This window comes from Delphinapterus leucas, chromosome 6 (assembly GCF_059928025.1).
Source record: "Delphinapterus leucas isolate spDelLeu-1000000601 "Yukka" chromosome 6, BTC_Dleu_Yukka2, whole genome shotgun sequence".
Classification (NCBI taxonomy): Eukaryota; Metazoa; Chordata; class Mammalia; order Artiodactyla; family Monodontidae; genus Delphinapterus; species Delphinapterus leucas.
In genome coordinates this window covers 117,081,159-117,095,629 of record NC_143134.1, presented here as the reverse complement: position 1 = coordinate 117,095,629, position 14,471 = coordinate 117,081,159, and the positions used below count along the sequence as shown (strand labels likewise).

Sequence of the window (14,471 nt, the reverse complement as noted above, 5' to 3'; positions counted from 1 at the left end):
GGGGCTAGGTGACACCAGGCACTGATCCCAGGAAAAGCCACAGCAGCCAATCATTCCTGAGGCCCTACTGTGTACCTGGCCCTCTCCTGGTGCTCTTGCGCCCAACTTCAGTGACTCCCACGTCCCCCTGGGAGGCGGCTTCTGTCCATGCCCCCACTTTGTAGATGAGGAAATAGGCTTGGAAAGGGGCAGCCGCTTGCTAGAGAGTGGTAGGACCCAGATTCTAACCCAGGCCCTCAACTCCGAAGTCTGTGCCCCTAATTTCTATGGCCTCCCTGGCTGTTTGCAGCAAGACCTGCCATCCTGTGCCACCAGCACTTGGATAGGTCCCATCTCCCTGGGCCTGGGCTGGGTGCTGTCAGCCAAGGAATCACTGGTTGGATACCCTGTGGGGAGTAGCCACTTGGCCTGTGGTTTGGAACCAGTGATCAAAACGGTGCCAGGATCCACAGGCCATGTGTGCCCAAGGCATCCTGGGTATAGTATGGGAGCAGTGAGGAGGGGCCAGGCTGGTGGGCCTGGCTCCCTTGGCCTGCCCACCTTTCCTGCTAGCCCCTCTCCCCAGACTGTTCTGCAAGTTGGGGGCAAGGTTCCCAGGGAAGAGAACAGTTGTGCAGGTTGTGGACTGCACAAGCCTTTCCTCCTCTGGGTTTTAGTTTTTGTACCTGTCAGTTGGGAGGTTGGACTTGATAATCTCCAAGCCTTTTCTGCCTTTGAAGTTCAGCAGCTCTTGGATGGAGGCAGAGGTGGGGGTCCTAATACTAGCTGAGGACCCTGACCTCTGGGATCTCTGCTCATGAAGGTGTCTGCTCCACAGCACATCACTGCCCCACCCCCGGGAATCCATCCGCAACTGTGCACTCAGCATGGACCAGATCCCAGACCTGCACTCTCCCGTGTCCCCCATCTCTGAGAGCCCCAGCTCCCCCGCCTATAGTACCGGTACGTCCAGCGGAGGGGGTCGGGGCAGGTGGGGGGATCTGGTGGGAGTAGCCTTGTGTGCGCACGCGTGCACTATCTTTGACGACTTCTGGTATAGTGTGTGATCATGTGTGTTTCTACCTCTTTTCTGAGAGCAATGCCCTGCAAGAGTTGACACTAAAAACTTGCCAGCAGAACTATCGATGTTGACGTGCAAAACATATCCATGGCTTGTTCATTCTGCAACGACTCATTGAGTCCCTGTTGGGTACCAGGCACTGTGCATGTGGTTTCCAGTGCATTCTCCTGAATGTTACTGAATCTGGCTCCAGTGCTGTGAAGTGCGTGTGGTCAGCAACACTCAGCCCCCATTGGTCAAGTGCCTCCGTGTGTGGTGCTCTGCCAGGCCCTGCATCGGCTGGGACTTAATGCGTCCCGGATTCCAAATGGTGGGCTCAAACCGGACTCGTCATGCTTGCTTTAGTCTTTTAAATAGACTTTTTCAGAAAAGTTCTAGATTCACAGCAAAATTGAGCAGGAAGCACAGAGCGCTGTGCTTTTTTAAATACAAAGAAAATTTCTACTGTTGAAACATGCCACTAGTTCATTTCTGGAAGAAAACAAGTGTTTTCAACAGGCCATACTGCATATTGCCCACCTGGCAGGAAAAGCTCGCAGACAGAGGTGCATCCCGGGAGGAACCTTTGCTGGGAGACACTGTTGCCATGTTGCTGTCTATATGGGTTGTCACAAATTCTTCTCTAAACACGGGCCTGCCAGCTTGTCATAACTGCCAACTTGCCTTCAAAACAACACCCTTGGGTGTAAATGTTAAAATGCCTTGCCACAAATTATTTATCGGACAATTTCTAAGCAACGCGGCTCAGGGAAGTACCCAGGAGTGAGGATTTAACACCTGGTTTTAAATCCCAGCTCTATGCTTTGCTGGCTGGGTGACCTCAGGCAGGTCAGCTGGCCTCTCTGAGCCTCAGTTTTCTCATCTGGAGAATGGGGATCATAAAAGTACTGACGCACAGGATGTTGAGAGGGTTAAACGGACTAATGTGCAGAGAAGGATCTCGTAGCCAGTAAGAGCTCAATAAACATCACCTCTAATTTTGGATGATGGTTACTGTTTTGACTGGTATATCTCCAGCATGTCACCAGTTCCCAGGACACATGTACTCAATAAATCATTATTACTAATTCATTGAGAAATAATTCCATACGATGAACTCCAGCAAGTGCTTAGCTTTTCTGAATCACGGAAAGCTCCTTCAAGTAGCTCCGTCATTCCCCAAGGCTACAGCAGCCTTAGGGTAGGAAAGTGAGACTCCTGGGGTCCAGGTAATTTCAGAGTACCACTGAGAGCTGGTCAGTGGGCCAGAGTCTGCTGGGCTGGGCCTGGGTCCAGGGAGGTGGGGCTGTCACCCATGTAGGGTGGATGGAGCCTGTCCTTTGGGAAGGGGGTGGGGGAACCTCACTGCGTGGGGAGTCATGGAAACTAGTCCTCTCTCTTTATCTCCCTGCAGTGACCCGTGTCCACACCGCCCCTGCCGCCCCCTCAGCCACAGCGCTGCCTGCCTCCCCTGTCACCCGCCGCTCCAGTGAACCCCAGCTGTGTCCTGGAAGTGCCGGGGAGTCGGACAAGGGCCCTTACTCCAGCCCCCCCCACACCCGCTGCGAGGCCTCCCCATCACCGTCGCTCAGCAGCTACAGCGACCCGGACTCTGGCCATTACTGCCAGCTGCAGCCTCCTGTCCGTGGCAGCCGAGAGTGGGCAGCAGCCGAGGCCTCCAGCCGCCAGGCCAGGAGCTATGGGGAGAGGCTTAAGGAAATGTCAGAAAATGGGGCCCCCGAAGGGGACTGGGGTAGGACCTTCACAGTCCCCATCGTGGAAGCCACCTCTTCCTTCAACCCGGCTACCTTCCAGTCACTACTGATCCCCAAAGATAACCGGCCACTGGAGATGGGCCTCCTGCGTAAAGTCAAGGAGCTGCTCGCAGAGGTCGATGCCCGGACACTGGCCCAGCATGTCACCAAGGTTGACTGCCTGGTAGGTGCTGGGTGCACACTGGGGCAGGAGGAGCACCTCCATCCTCTGGCTTTGGGACAGGGGTCAGGGTGGTGAGGAGCTGGCCCCAAATTCCCAAGTATAGCGAATGGGCCTGGATTCTGACTTCATGGCCGTCCTTCACTTGCTGTGTGACTCTGACTAATCACTTTACCTGGGCCCCAATTTTCTCCTTTAAAAAAAGCAAAAACTGAGATACTCCTGCTTCCTCCAGATGTCAGTTTGGCACTGGAACCGAGGAGTCCTGAAAGCCAGTGGCGTCTGGCTGCCTGGGACACTTTCTGAGCCTGGTGAAAGTCAGTCTGGCTGGTCCAGGGAATATAACAGGCCCGACTTCCCGTGTCCACCCCCCCCTAGTGGACAAAACTCATTGCCTAGGTCCATAAATTGTGAATGCCTGGGCCTTTGCTTTGAATGGATCTTGACCATCTAAGGACCCTGACTTGCTCTCAGTCTCAGTTCCTCTCTCTGAACTTTGTGGCGGGAGGGCACTGACTGCTTGGTTGCACTGGTCTCTGAGCTCAAGAAGCAAGAAAAGAAACAGTGCTGAGAGGTAGCTCTGTGAAGAGTGCTAGGCGTGAAGGGAGCAGCCCTGGGGTCTAGGCCCACTGTGTGACCTTGGACAAGCCCTTTCCCCACCGGACCTCAGGTTTGCCTTCTGGAATAAGGGTGTCCTGGGCACCTCTGGCCCATGTCAGACACCTCTGGGCATTTTCCCATTTATCCCGCCTTTCACAGATGGGGAGAATGAGGCTCATTTTGCTCCATGTCAGAGGGTTAGCAGTAGAGCTGGAATTCAAACCCAGCCTCCCAGCCAGGCTGCCCTCCAAGATAAAGCTCCCTGACTCCCAGATGGCTTGAGCTAGCCGTGACAGAAAATTAATCAGCCCTCTGGGCGTCCTTGTAGGTTGCTAGGATACTGGGCGTTACCAAGGAGATGCAGACCCTAATGGGAGTCCGCTGGGGCATGGAGCTGCTCACTCTCCCCCATGGCCGGCAGCTACGACTAGACCTGCTGGAAAGGTAAGGCGACTCACGGGGAACCCTGGGCTACCGCGCGGCCCTTCGCTGTGGCTGGCTGGCCAATCACAGTCTCTCACCCCGGCTCCCAGGGGTTCTGGCCACGCCCCCTATCCCATTGACCAATCGCTCCTTCTCCATATCCAGCTCCAAGTAATCTTGGTTTCCCAAAGACCGAGTCCTTTATCTCCGAATTCACATTTTGCATCCTCTTGACCGATCACAATCTGTGAGCCTTGGCCCTCTCATCAGCTCTGGCTTCTCTTCTTTCTTAGAACAGCTCTACCAGATGATTTCGATGATTTCCGCTGATCGGTCACAAGCCTCTCAGCCTGGCGCTCTAGGGCCTCTGGCCCCGCCCCCTGACTTATACTGACCAATCAGAAGCCCTTAACTTTGCTTTTCTTCACTCTGGCCGCGCCCCCTAATCTCATTGACCCTTTACAATCTCTCGCTTTTGGCTCTGCCCTCCGCCCCTCAGCTCTCAACTACAAGGACCCCCAACCCTAGGTCCCTGGCCCCGCCCCTCTGACCTGGCTGCTCCGACAGGTTCCACACCATGTCCATCATGCTGGCCGTGGACATCCTGGGCTGCACGGGCTCCGCTGAGGAGCGGGCAGCTCTTCTGCACAAGACCATCCAGCTGGCGGCCGAGCTTCGGGGGACCATGGGAAACATGTTCAGCTTCGCTGCAGTCATGGGCGCCCTGGATATGGCCCAGGTACTGAGGGGCCCACATAGAGCTGGGCATAAGCTAGTCTCTGTCCGGAGGAGCCCTAGGATGTGTTCCTTTGGGATAGCTGTATATTGAATCAGGAAGAACTTTGTGACCTTCTAGGCAGCATTGGTGACAGGGTAACTGGGAGCACTGAGTCCTTTAAGTGCTGACCTGCTCCCAGACAAAGTCTTCCCTCTTCCCTGCTCTCAGTTTCCCTACCTGTAAAATGAATGAGGAGCATTATATGAGTTTAAAGAATAAATATAAAACGGCACTCATTTAGCAAGCACTGACTATATGCTAGGCGCTACATCGAGTACTTTAGAAGCACCAGTTCCTCAAAAAAAATCTCATGAAGGGAGTGCCTTTACTGTTCTCATTTCACTTATGGAGAAACTGAGGCAGAGCAGTACTTGCCTAAAGTCACATTCAAAGGCCGAAAAAGTTGGGATTCAAACTAGGTCTGTCTAATTTCACAGCCCGGACCTCATGCACACTACACTTCCTCTCCTTTGCCTCGTCAACAGTGACAGCAGGATCCCAGAGCAGTGGCTCAACTCCCAGCTCTGCCACTTACTTTTGGAATGACCTTGGGCAAGTCATTCCCCTCTCTGAGCCTTAGTTCCCTCATCTGTAAAATGGGTTGTTGGGAGAGCTTCATGGGAAACGTGTGAAAAGCAGTCAGCACTGTCCCAGATTCATGAATGGTGACTATACTAATAATTATTATCCCACATCTGGGTGTCCGCTGGGCAGAGTGGCCTGTGGCCCCAGCAGGCCCCTTCCCTGGCCGGTCGCTCACAGTCTGGTCTCCCCAGATTGCCCGGCTGGAGCAGACATGGGTGACTCTGCGGCAGCGACACACAGAGGGAGCCATCCTCTACGAGAAGAAGCTCAAGCCATTTCTCAAGAGCCTCAATGAAGGCAAAGGTACCTCTCCCACCTTGCTACGTGACCTTGGACAGGTTCCAGCCCTCTCTGGGCCAGCAAAGACTCTCCCCGTGGGGAGGATGATGAGGGCTTGACTGAGCTTTGTGCAGGCTGTTCCCGCACCCACTTTCTGCATCTGGCAACCGTGTATGTCACGTCCAGGTCCAGCCTCAGCCCCTGAGCTCGGCCAAGGCTGCAGTGGGTTCAGCTGGAGGAATCCGAAGGGTTTGTCTTAGGAGTCAGAATCCCTGGGTGCTCTCTCTGGGACCTCAGGCAGCCCCTTTCCCCTAAAACATCCTCGGTTTCTGGGACTGTGGTGGATGGCTGGGCCCTCGGAGACCTCTAAGCACCGTGTGTCCCTCCCTGCAGAAGGCCCGCCGCTGAGCAACACCACATTTCCTCACGTGCTGCCACTCATCACTCTGCTGGAGTGTGACTCCGCCCCGGCTGAGGGCCCCGAGCCCTGGGGCAGCACAGAGCACGGCGTGGAGGTGGTGCTGGCCCACCTGGAGGCTGCCCGCACCGTGGCACACCACGGCGGCCTGTATCACACCAATGCCGAGGTCAAGCTGCAGGGTGAGTCATGGGTCGCAGCTGCGGGCGATCCCGCCACTGATCCTGCCAGCCTGGGCCTCCCTCCACATGACTTGCTCTCCCCTCTCCTCCAAACACCCCTTCACATTTCTCCATCCCTCTTTCCTGCATGTTTCCCTGACTTCTTTTTCTCACCCCTTTTCTTCACTTATTCAGCAGTCTGACAAGCAGTTGTTAGTGGCAGGCACCCGGTTGGGTGCGGGGGACAAAGAGATGATTCAAAGAGCACCATAGCTGTGTATCTTAGCTTCTCTGAGCCTCTGCTTTCTCATCTGTGAAGTGGGTGGGCATCCTAACAGGCCTACTTTACAAGGTTGTTTACAAAGCACTCGGCCTGGGGCCCTGGGGCTGAGGCAGACCTGCCCTGCCTTCAAGGAGCTCACAGTCTAGTCAAAAAGTAGAACTCCTGGGCTTCCCTGGTGGCGCAGTAGTTAAGAATCCACCTGCCAATGCAGGGGACACGAGTTCGAGCCCTGGTCCAGGAAGATCCCACAGGCCACGGAGCAACTAAACCTGCGAGCCACAACTACTGAGCCTGCGCTCTAGAGCCCACGAGCCACAGCTACTGAAACCCGCACACCTAGAGCCCGTGCTCCACAACAAGAGAAGCCACCGCAATGAGAAGCCCGCACACCACAACGAAGAGTAGCCCCTGCTCACCGCAGCTAGAGAAAGCCCGCGCACAGCCACAAAGACCCAACACAGCCAAAAATAAATAAAATAAAATAAATTAATTTTAAAAAAAGTAGAACTCCTCCTTGTGGAAGGAGCAGAGAGATAGCGTCTTCAGATAATCCACCTTTTACTTTTCTAGGCAGTATTTAAGTCACAAAAGTTCTCTGTAGACCAATTGGAAATAACAGCTGAGCAAAACCAAGATAAAACAAATCACCAACAATTACCTGGAGGTAAATGCCGTGAGCATCTGGCATGTGTCTTTCCTGCCTTTCTTCTTCAGAAAGGACAAAAAAGAAACTACTTTTTTACATTTACTTACAAAATATATACACATTTCTTAGGAAAAATTTTGGAATTTACAGAAAAATACAAAAAAGAAAAGAAAAATCCCCCCCCAAATTAATTTTTTTTTTTTTTTTGGTACATGGGCCTCTCACTGTTGTGGCCTCTCCCGTTGCGGAGCACAGGCTCCGGACACGCAGGCTCAGCAGCCATGGCTCACGGGCCCAGCCATTCCGCGGCATGTGGGATCTTCCCGGACCGGGGCACGAACCCGTGTCCCCTGCATCGGCAGGCGGACTCTCAACCACTGCGCCACCAGGGAAGCCCCCAAATTAATTTTAATATTTTATCTTCTAGTCATTTTTAAATTATATGTTGCAAATAGTAGGACAAAGACTGGGTGCTAAACTCTTGGTCATGTCCATCAGCAAACCTTGTGGGATCCCTGGTGGAGGTGGGGGGAGGTCCCTTGGAATGAGGCCCTGAGGCATGTGGTGGCTCCAAGCAGGAGTCCCAGCCTCCGCAGCTGGATGGTGTTTCCCTGACCCCTGTGCCCCACCCTGCAGGGTTCCAGGCCCGGCCAGAGCTCCTCGAGGTGTTCAGCACCGAGTTCCAGATGCGCCTCCTCTGGGGCAGCCAGGGCGCCAGCAGCAGCCAGGCCCGGCGCTATGAGAAGTTCGACAAGGTCCTCACTGCCCTGTCCCACAAACTGGAGCCTGCCGTCCGCTCTAGCGAGCTGTGACCCCCTTGTACCCTTCCCCTCTGCAGCTGCGGGCAGCAACAGGGACAGAAGGGCACAGACCTTTCCCCAGAGCACCCCAGGGACACTGTGATCAGCCCGAGAACGTTCTGGGTTCAACTCCAGGATCTCCCTTGCACCTCCAGGGGCCTACGTGGACTCTGGGCTCCATCCCACCTGCTACTCACTCACCAAGTTTTCCTTCAGGAAGAACTGGAACCCCTGTTTCTCCCTCCATCTTCTGCTTCTCCCCTTCCTGCTGAGGTGCCCTGTATTTGAGCCACGGGAGGCTTCTCACACCTCCTCACTCTTCTCCAGGCACCTGCCCCCGCCCCCTCACTGACACCAATGCCTCCCTCTGGCTGTAAATACATCTGTCTGTTCTGTAAATAGATGTACAGAAGCCGTGTTCTTTCTTTCATATAATAAACTTTTATGACTCTTTCTTCTGTCTCTCAGGGGGCTTTGGGGTAGAAGGAAGTGTCTTTTCTCAGGTGAAAGGTGGAAAAATTCATTCAACAGATACTTATTCAGCACTTGAAACATTCCAGATTGTACCAGGATCCAGAGTTAAAGCCAATTCTTAAAACCCAGTCCCTGTCCTGGGGGAGCTCACAGACCAGAAGGGAGATCAACAGCTAATTCCAACCAGTAGGAGAAATACTGACCTGCCCTGCTCCTTCCCCATTCCCTGCCTCAGGAGCCACAGCAAATCATCCCGCAAATGTACAACCCAGGATCCTAGATGTTTGGGTGGAAGGGCTTTATGAAATCTAAGATTCCAGCTCCCCTCAGGAAAACAGAACTGGAGGGAGAAGGGACTTGCCCTGGGTCACAGCAGCAGAATGAGGAAGGCTGGAACCTGGGTGTCCTCGCCTGGAGTTCTTTCCTTTTCTCAACAGTGGGAACTACTAATTTCTTTTCAAGTTTTGAAACGTGGCCCCAGAAGTCTTCGTGTGTGTGTGTGTGTGTGTGTGTGTGTGTGTGTGTGTGTGTGTCAGGTGGGTGACACAGGAAATCTTTGAGGAGGGCCATGAAAGCAGTTGTCTTGTTTTCATGGGTAGGGGAGGTAGGCAATGTGTATCAGCATGATTCCAGGCCAGGCTGGAGGCCTGGGGACCCTGTTCACTGAATTTGAAACTACTGGGGTCCTTTACCTTATGAATCCTTTGACCAACAGAGGATGGATGACACAGTGCATTAGATCTTTGGCAGCAGCCAGACTTGGGCCCAGCTCACTAGCTGGGTGGTGTTGGATAAGGGGGCCCTGTTGGGCCCTAAGTTCCTCCTCAATAAAATGGGGACAGTAACAGAACTGATCCCTTTGGGTTCCTGTTAAAGCACTTAATGCATAGTAGCTGCTAGGTAAGGGACTGCCATGTTTCATACATAATGGATTTTTTTTGGCCACGCCATGCGGCATGCGGGATCCTAGTTCTCTGACCAGGGATCTAACCCGCGCCCCCTGCAGTGGAAGCACGGAGTCTTAACCACTGGACCACCAGGGAAGTTCCATAATGTATTTTCAGTGATCATTTATTGATTACTTTGTGAGCCAAAACACTTCACGTGCCTGTACCTCACTGAAATATCACCATTCCTCTATATGACAGGTACTGTTATCATAAGATATATAAGGCACCTAACGTTACCGGTACATAGTAGGTGCTCACCAAAAGCTATTAGCGCTCTTTAATCATATAAAAGAAAAAAAAGAGCACAGAAAAGGTGTTTTGCAAGGTGTAAGGTGCCGCACAAGTTTTTGCTACAATTATTATGTCACCCTTCGTGGTCATAATCCTTCATTTATTATTCTTTCGGAGCTACTGTGATGGTCCCCTAGTTACCGCGGCCAGGGAAACTCAGCCCAAAGTCCTGGATTGGACGGTTTGCGGGCTCCCCCTGGAGGCCACCTTCCGGGCCTGCAGAGGGAAGACCGGGCGGGCCTTTGAGAGGGGAGAGAAGGGAGCCGGGAGTTGTAGGCCACAGGCGGTGGCTGCCGCGGAGCGATGCATTTCGGGAGTTGTAGTTCTCGGGAGAGGAGGTGGGCGGCCACAGACCCAGCTCCGGTCTCACCCGGATGGCGGCTGTGAGGCGCGGCTGCCGGCCCTGGGGCTCGCTCCTCGGGCTGCTCGGGCTGGTCTCGGCCGCGGCCGCCGCCTGGGACCTGACTTCGCTGCGCTGCAACTTCGGCGCCTTCTGCGAATGTGACTTCCGGCCCGACTTCCAGGGTGAGCAGCCGCGGGCGCCCGGACCGGAGCGGCCGGCGGACCGGGGAGCCCTCGGACCCCGGGGGTGCGCCGGCGCCGGACCTGGAGAGTAGAACCGAGGGTGGGACCCCCAGAGGGTGGGACCCCCAGACTTCCGGACGGCCAGGGTCGGAAGTGGGCCCGGCTTCGAGGGACCTTGAGAGCCTGGGGCACGGGACTTGGGGCGAGGGTTTGGGGATGCCTGTTTGGGGTCCAGGCAGAGCCCTGCCAGGATGGAGAGAGGCCTTTGACAGCAGGGCCTTGGGGGGAAGTTTAGACCTCCGCACTGAACTGGCCGTCAAGGAAGAAGCCTGCCTTGGAGATGGGCGGGAGTCTTGGGCAGACCCTCTCGACAGCTCGCGCCCACTGAGGGCTGAGCGCAATCCAGAGGGCCATCTGGTGGGGGCGCTGCTGAGCTGAGTCAGGCCTGAGGGTGACTCTTGCGGCCGAGACCCCAAGGGCCGCACTCCTTTCCGCAGACAGCCTGTGAAAACGACCCAGAACGCGGATCCCCAGACCAGGTTCCAGACATGACTTCCTTCCTGGAGCTCTTCCGTGGCGGGTGTGTGTCCTCAGCTCTGACACTGTCCTTGTGGCCCTAGGTCTGGAGTGTGACCTGGCACAGCACCTGGCGGGCCAGCATTTGGCCAGGGCGCTGGTGGTGAAGGCACTGAAGGCCTTCGTGCAGGATCCAGCCCCCACCAAGCCACTGGTCCTCTCTCTGCATGGCTGGACTGGCACCGGCAAGTCCTATGTCACCTCCCTGCTGGCACACTACCTCTTCCGGGGTGGCCTCCGCAGCCCCCATGTGCACCACTTTTCCCCGGTCATCCACTTCCCCCACCCTGGCCACCTGGAGCGCTACAAGGTAGGCTGGTTTTGTCCTGGACCACCATCCGCCTGCACTGTCGAGTGCCGGACCCTAGGGAAGGAGTGAGTCCTCAGCCCAGAGAGGGGAATCACTTGCTCCAGGCCACACAGCCAGTTGAAGCCTCACTCCTCAGGACCCACCCTGAACAAAGCTTGGGGTGGTACCACCCGGCAGGGAGTTCTTGATTTAATTCCTGGGGGCCAGTAGTGGCACCTACCTGCCAGGGTTGTTGTGAGGGACGTGGGCTTATAGAATTGCAGGTGTTACTTATTGAGCATTTACCTTTGCCAGACAGTCTGCATTATCTTCTCTCTGTAAAGCCCTTAGCCCCAATTTGAGGCTCAGAGTAAGCAATCAGGAAATCCAATTAGCTCTTACTACTGTTGTTGATTGCAAGGTACTTTCCAGGCTAATCTGTTTCAGTTGTCACCTCTGTTGGGAATGTTCAGGGAGCAGGAAGGAGCCTTCCCCCTTTTTTTAGAAAGCAGTAGGTGTCAGGGAAGGAGCCCTGAAAAGGCAGGTGAGAGGCCTGGGTGTGAGTCCCTGTTCTCTTGCTGACTTGCTGTGTGAGCTTGGACAAGTCTCTGCCCCTCTCTGGGCCACAGTTTCACCATCAGTCCCATTCAGGGATTGGTACTCTCTGGGAGACCATATCTTCCTGGGAAGGAGATTAATTCTTGCTTTGGGAAGAAATCTGGGATTGGGGGAGCATCTCCAGACACCCTCATACTCTTGCCTTTCTCCCACAGAAGGATCTGAAGAGCTGGGTCCAGGGAAACCTCACTGCCTGCAGCCGCTCTCTCTTCCTCTTCGATGAGATGGACAAGCTGGCCCCAGGCCTGATAGAGGTCCTGAGACCTTTCCTGGGCTCCTCCTGGGTTGTCTATGGGACCAACTATCGCAAAGCCATCTTCATCTTCATCAGGTGGGGCCGGCTTTGCAGCGGGCAGGGTGCAGGGACACTCGTCAGAGGTCTCAGCTCTCCAGTCTTGGCCTGTGGTCCCATAACAGAATACTGTTCCCCCAGGCCCACTGGGCTTTGCCAAAGTCCCCCACGCCCTCACTGGTGACACTGTCATTCAAGGTGGTTGACTTTCTTTTGACATTCTCAAAGCCCATTCTGGGCTCAGTCTCTCTCTCTCTTTTTTAAATAAATGAATTTATTTATTTATTTATTTATGGCTGCGTTAGGTCTTCGTTGCTGTGCGCGGGCTTTCTCTATCTGTGGCGAGCAGGGGCTACTCTTTGTTGCAGTGCACGGGCTTCTCATTGTGGTGGCTTCTCTTATTGCGGAGCACGGGCTCTAGGCTCGGGCTCAGTAGTTGCAGCTCGTGGGCTCTTAGAGTGCAGGCTCAGTAGTTGTGGCGCACGGGCTTAGCTGCTCCACGGCATGTGGCATTTTCCTGTACCAGGGCTTGAACCCGTGTCCCCTGCATTGGCAGGCAGGTTCTTAACCACGGCCCACTGTTCCCTGGGCTCAGTCTCTTAATCCTCGTTTCTTTGTGGAACCCTGCTGGGTTAAGAGTTTTCCCTCTTTTGTGGCCAAGAGGACACAGGCCTGGGAAAAACAGGACTAGAGTTTCAATCCTACCTCTAAGAGTCCTAGCTTTGTTTCCTCAGGCAAAACACTTCAGCTCTCTGAGCTCCCACCTCCTCTTCTGAACAACCGGGCCAATCTTTTCTTTTTCTTTTTTTTTTTTCTTGCGGTATACGGGCCTCTCACTGTTGTGGCCTCTCCCGTTGCGGAGCACAGGCTCAGCGGCCATGGCTCACGGGCCCAGCCACTCTGCGGCATGTGGGATCTTCCCGGACCGGGGCACGAACCCATGTCCCCTGCATCGGCAGGCAGACTCTCAACCACTGCGCCACCAGGGAAGCCCCAACAGGGCCAATTTTAATGCCCCACTGTCCTCCTAGAGGCTGGGTGAGGGAAAGTCGGTAAGGGACCTAAAAGTGTTCTATAAACTGTAAAGTGTATGACACATATAGGCGAACTTCCAGGGGTCATGGTTAAGGGCACAAGCTCCGGAGAGGGGAAGTGGTTCCCGGGGTGTTTTGAGTGGGTTTGGCTTCTGCCAGCACTGAGCTGGGCCCCCAGGCTCAGGTCGCGTTAGGTGGCACGTGGGAAGCAAGGGCCACATCCTGTCCTCACTGTCCGTGTCCCCCGTGGTTTTTAGCAACACTGGTGGCGAGCAGATCAACCAGCTGGTGTTGGAGGCATGGCGCAGCCGCCGAGAGCGCGAGGAGATCCGCGTGCAAGAGCTGGAGCCGGTTATCTCCCAGGCCGTGCTGGACAACCCGAACCGTGAGTTCGGCCAAGGACCCCACCCCAGGGTGGTTTCCAGGCTGAGGTCTCACACCCAGATCACACGGAGGGATGGGCTGGGATCCCTGGGGTGGGCCAGGCTCTCCCAGGTCTGATGCTCTGCCTACTGACCCGGTACTTCCCAGCCCAGGCTTTGGTGCCTGGAAGGTGGCTGGGAGGATTAAGACCAGCCCCGTTCCTGCACTTCCTTCCTTTGGGGGTGGACAGGGCCCAGCTGATCCCCGTGAAGCACAGCCTCTTCCCATCGCTCCTTCCTGCAGATGGCTTCTGGCGCTCAGGCATCATGGAAGAGCATCTCCTGGATGCCCTGGTGCCCTTCCTACCTCTCCAGAGGCACCACGTGCAACACTGTGTGCTCAATGAGCTGGCCCAGCTAGGCCTGGAGCCAAGGGATGAGGTCGTCCAGGCCGTGCTGGACAGCACCACCTTCTTCCCTGAGGACGAGCAGCTCTTTTCCTCCAATGGCTGCAAGACTGTGGCATCCCGAATCGCCTTCTTCCTCTGACTCTCCAGGCAGCATCCTTGTCTTCCTCTATCTGGCCAGGCCGTGAAGGAAAGCCCTGGGGCCTCTGCCAGAGGGTCCCTTGTCCTGTGCCTCCTGGGACCCAGAGCACAATATGAAGATGAGGAGGGCTGTTGGCTACCATGAAACAGAAGGGCAGGGCAGGCCCTGGCCTCTTCACTGGTCTGAGGGCATCTTGGCCTTTGCTTCCTTCCTCAGGGAAACCGCTGGTCGCCCCAGAACTTCAATGAGCCTTGACCTCATGCTCCAGCCTGAGCCTTCTTAAAATGTGAATTTTAACTCAGGGACGGTGGCTCGTGGCTGCTCCTTCCTTCTCTGGTCTGTTACTCTCGGCCCTGGCTCGGGCACCACACCCCGACCCTCCACCCCACACCCTATGTCCCAGTATCGTAAAACCAGGCTGAGACTTCTGTCTCTGGGAACAGAGGGACTCAAGTTGCCACTTGGACTGGGCTTTTCAAGTTTTTAATTTTGTAAACGAAGAGAACAAATACAATAAATTTAGCCATGGGACCAGAGGAATAAATTTAGCCACGGAACCAGAGG

General features: G+C 54.9%; 2 protein-coding genes across 6 annotated transcripts in view; both read left to right on the top strand.

The window, feature by feature from the left end:
• The window catches only part of SH2D3C (SH2 domain containing 3C), a 31,706-nt gene extending 23,306 nt beyond the window's left edge, over nucleotides 1–8,400 (top strand). For 2 of the 4 annotated variants that reach the window (XM_022578669.3, XM_022578672.2), the window contains 7 exons: nucleotides 818–942; nucleotides 2,454–2,977; nucleotides 3,903–4,018; nucleotides 4,565–4,736; nucleotides 5,552–5,663; nucleotides 6,033–6,239; nucleotides 7,784–8,400. In XM_022578669.3, the coding sequence (XP_022434377.1) occupies nucleotides 818–942; nucleotides 2,454–2,977; nucleotides 3,903–4,018; nucleotides 4,565–4,736; nucleotides 5,552–5,663; nucleotides 6,033–6,239; nucleotides 7,784–7,959 (1,432 nt within the window). In that variant the 3' untranslated portion in view covers nucleotides 7,960–8,400. Of the gene's footprint in view, nucleotides 1–802; nucleotides 943–2,453; nucleotides 2,978–3,902; nucleotides 4,019–4,564; nucleotides 4,737–5,551; nucleotides 5,664–6,032; nucleotides 6,240–7,783 lie in introns of all 4 variants that reach the window. The other 2 variants (XM_022578668.2, XM_030761596.2) reach the window with 1 other exon arrangement.
• A 1,517-nt stretch (nucleotides 8,401–9,917) lies between these two features.
• Nucleotides 9,918–14,469, top strand: TOR2A (torsin family 2 member A). 2 transcript variants are annotated; one of them, XM_022578673.2, is made up of 5 exons: nucleotides 9,977–10,187; nucleotides 10,808–11,073; nucleotides 11,826–12,001; nucleotides 13,254–13,381; nucleotides 13,663–14,469. In XM_022578673.2, exons 1-5 carry the CDS (start codon nucleotides 10,037–10,039, stop codon nucleotides 13,905–13,907), a joined length of 966 nt encoding a protein of 321 aa, XP_022434381.1. In that variant the 5' UTR covers nucleotides 9,977–10,036; the 3' UTR covers nucleotides 13,908–14,469. The 2 variants fall into 2 exon arrangements, with proteins under 2 accessions (XP_089769902.1, XP_022434381.1); XM_089913776.1 differs by lacking the exons at nucleotides 10,808–11,073; nucleotides 13,254–13,381; nucleotides 13,663–14,469 and having other exon boundaries at nucleotides 9,918–10,187; nucleotides 11,826–11,999.
• Nucleotides 14,470–14,471: the final 2 nt, after the last annotated feature.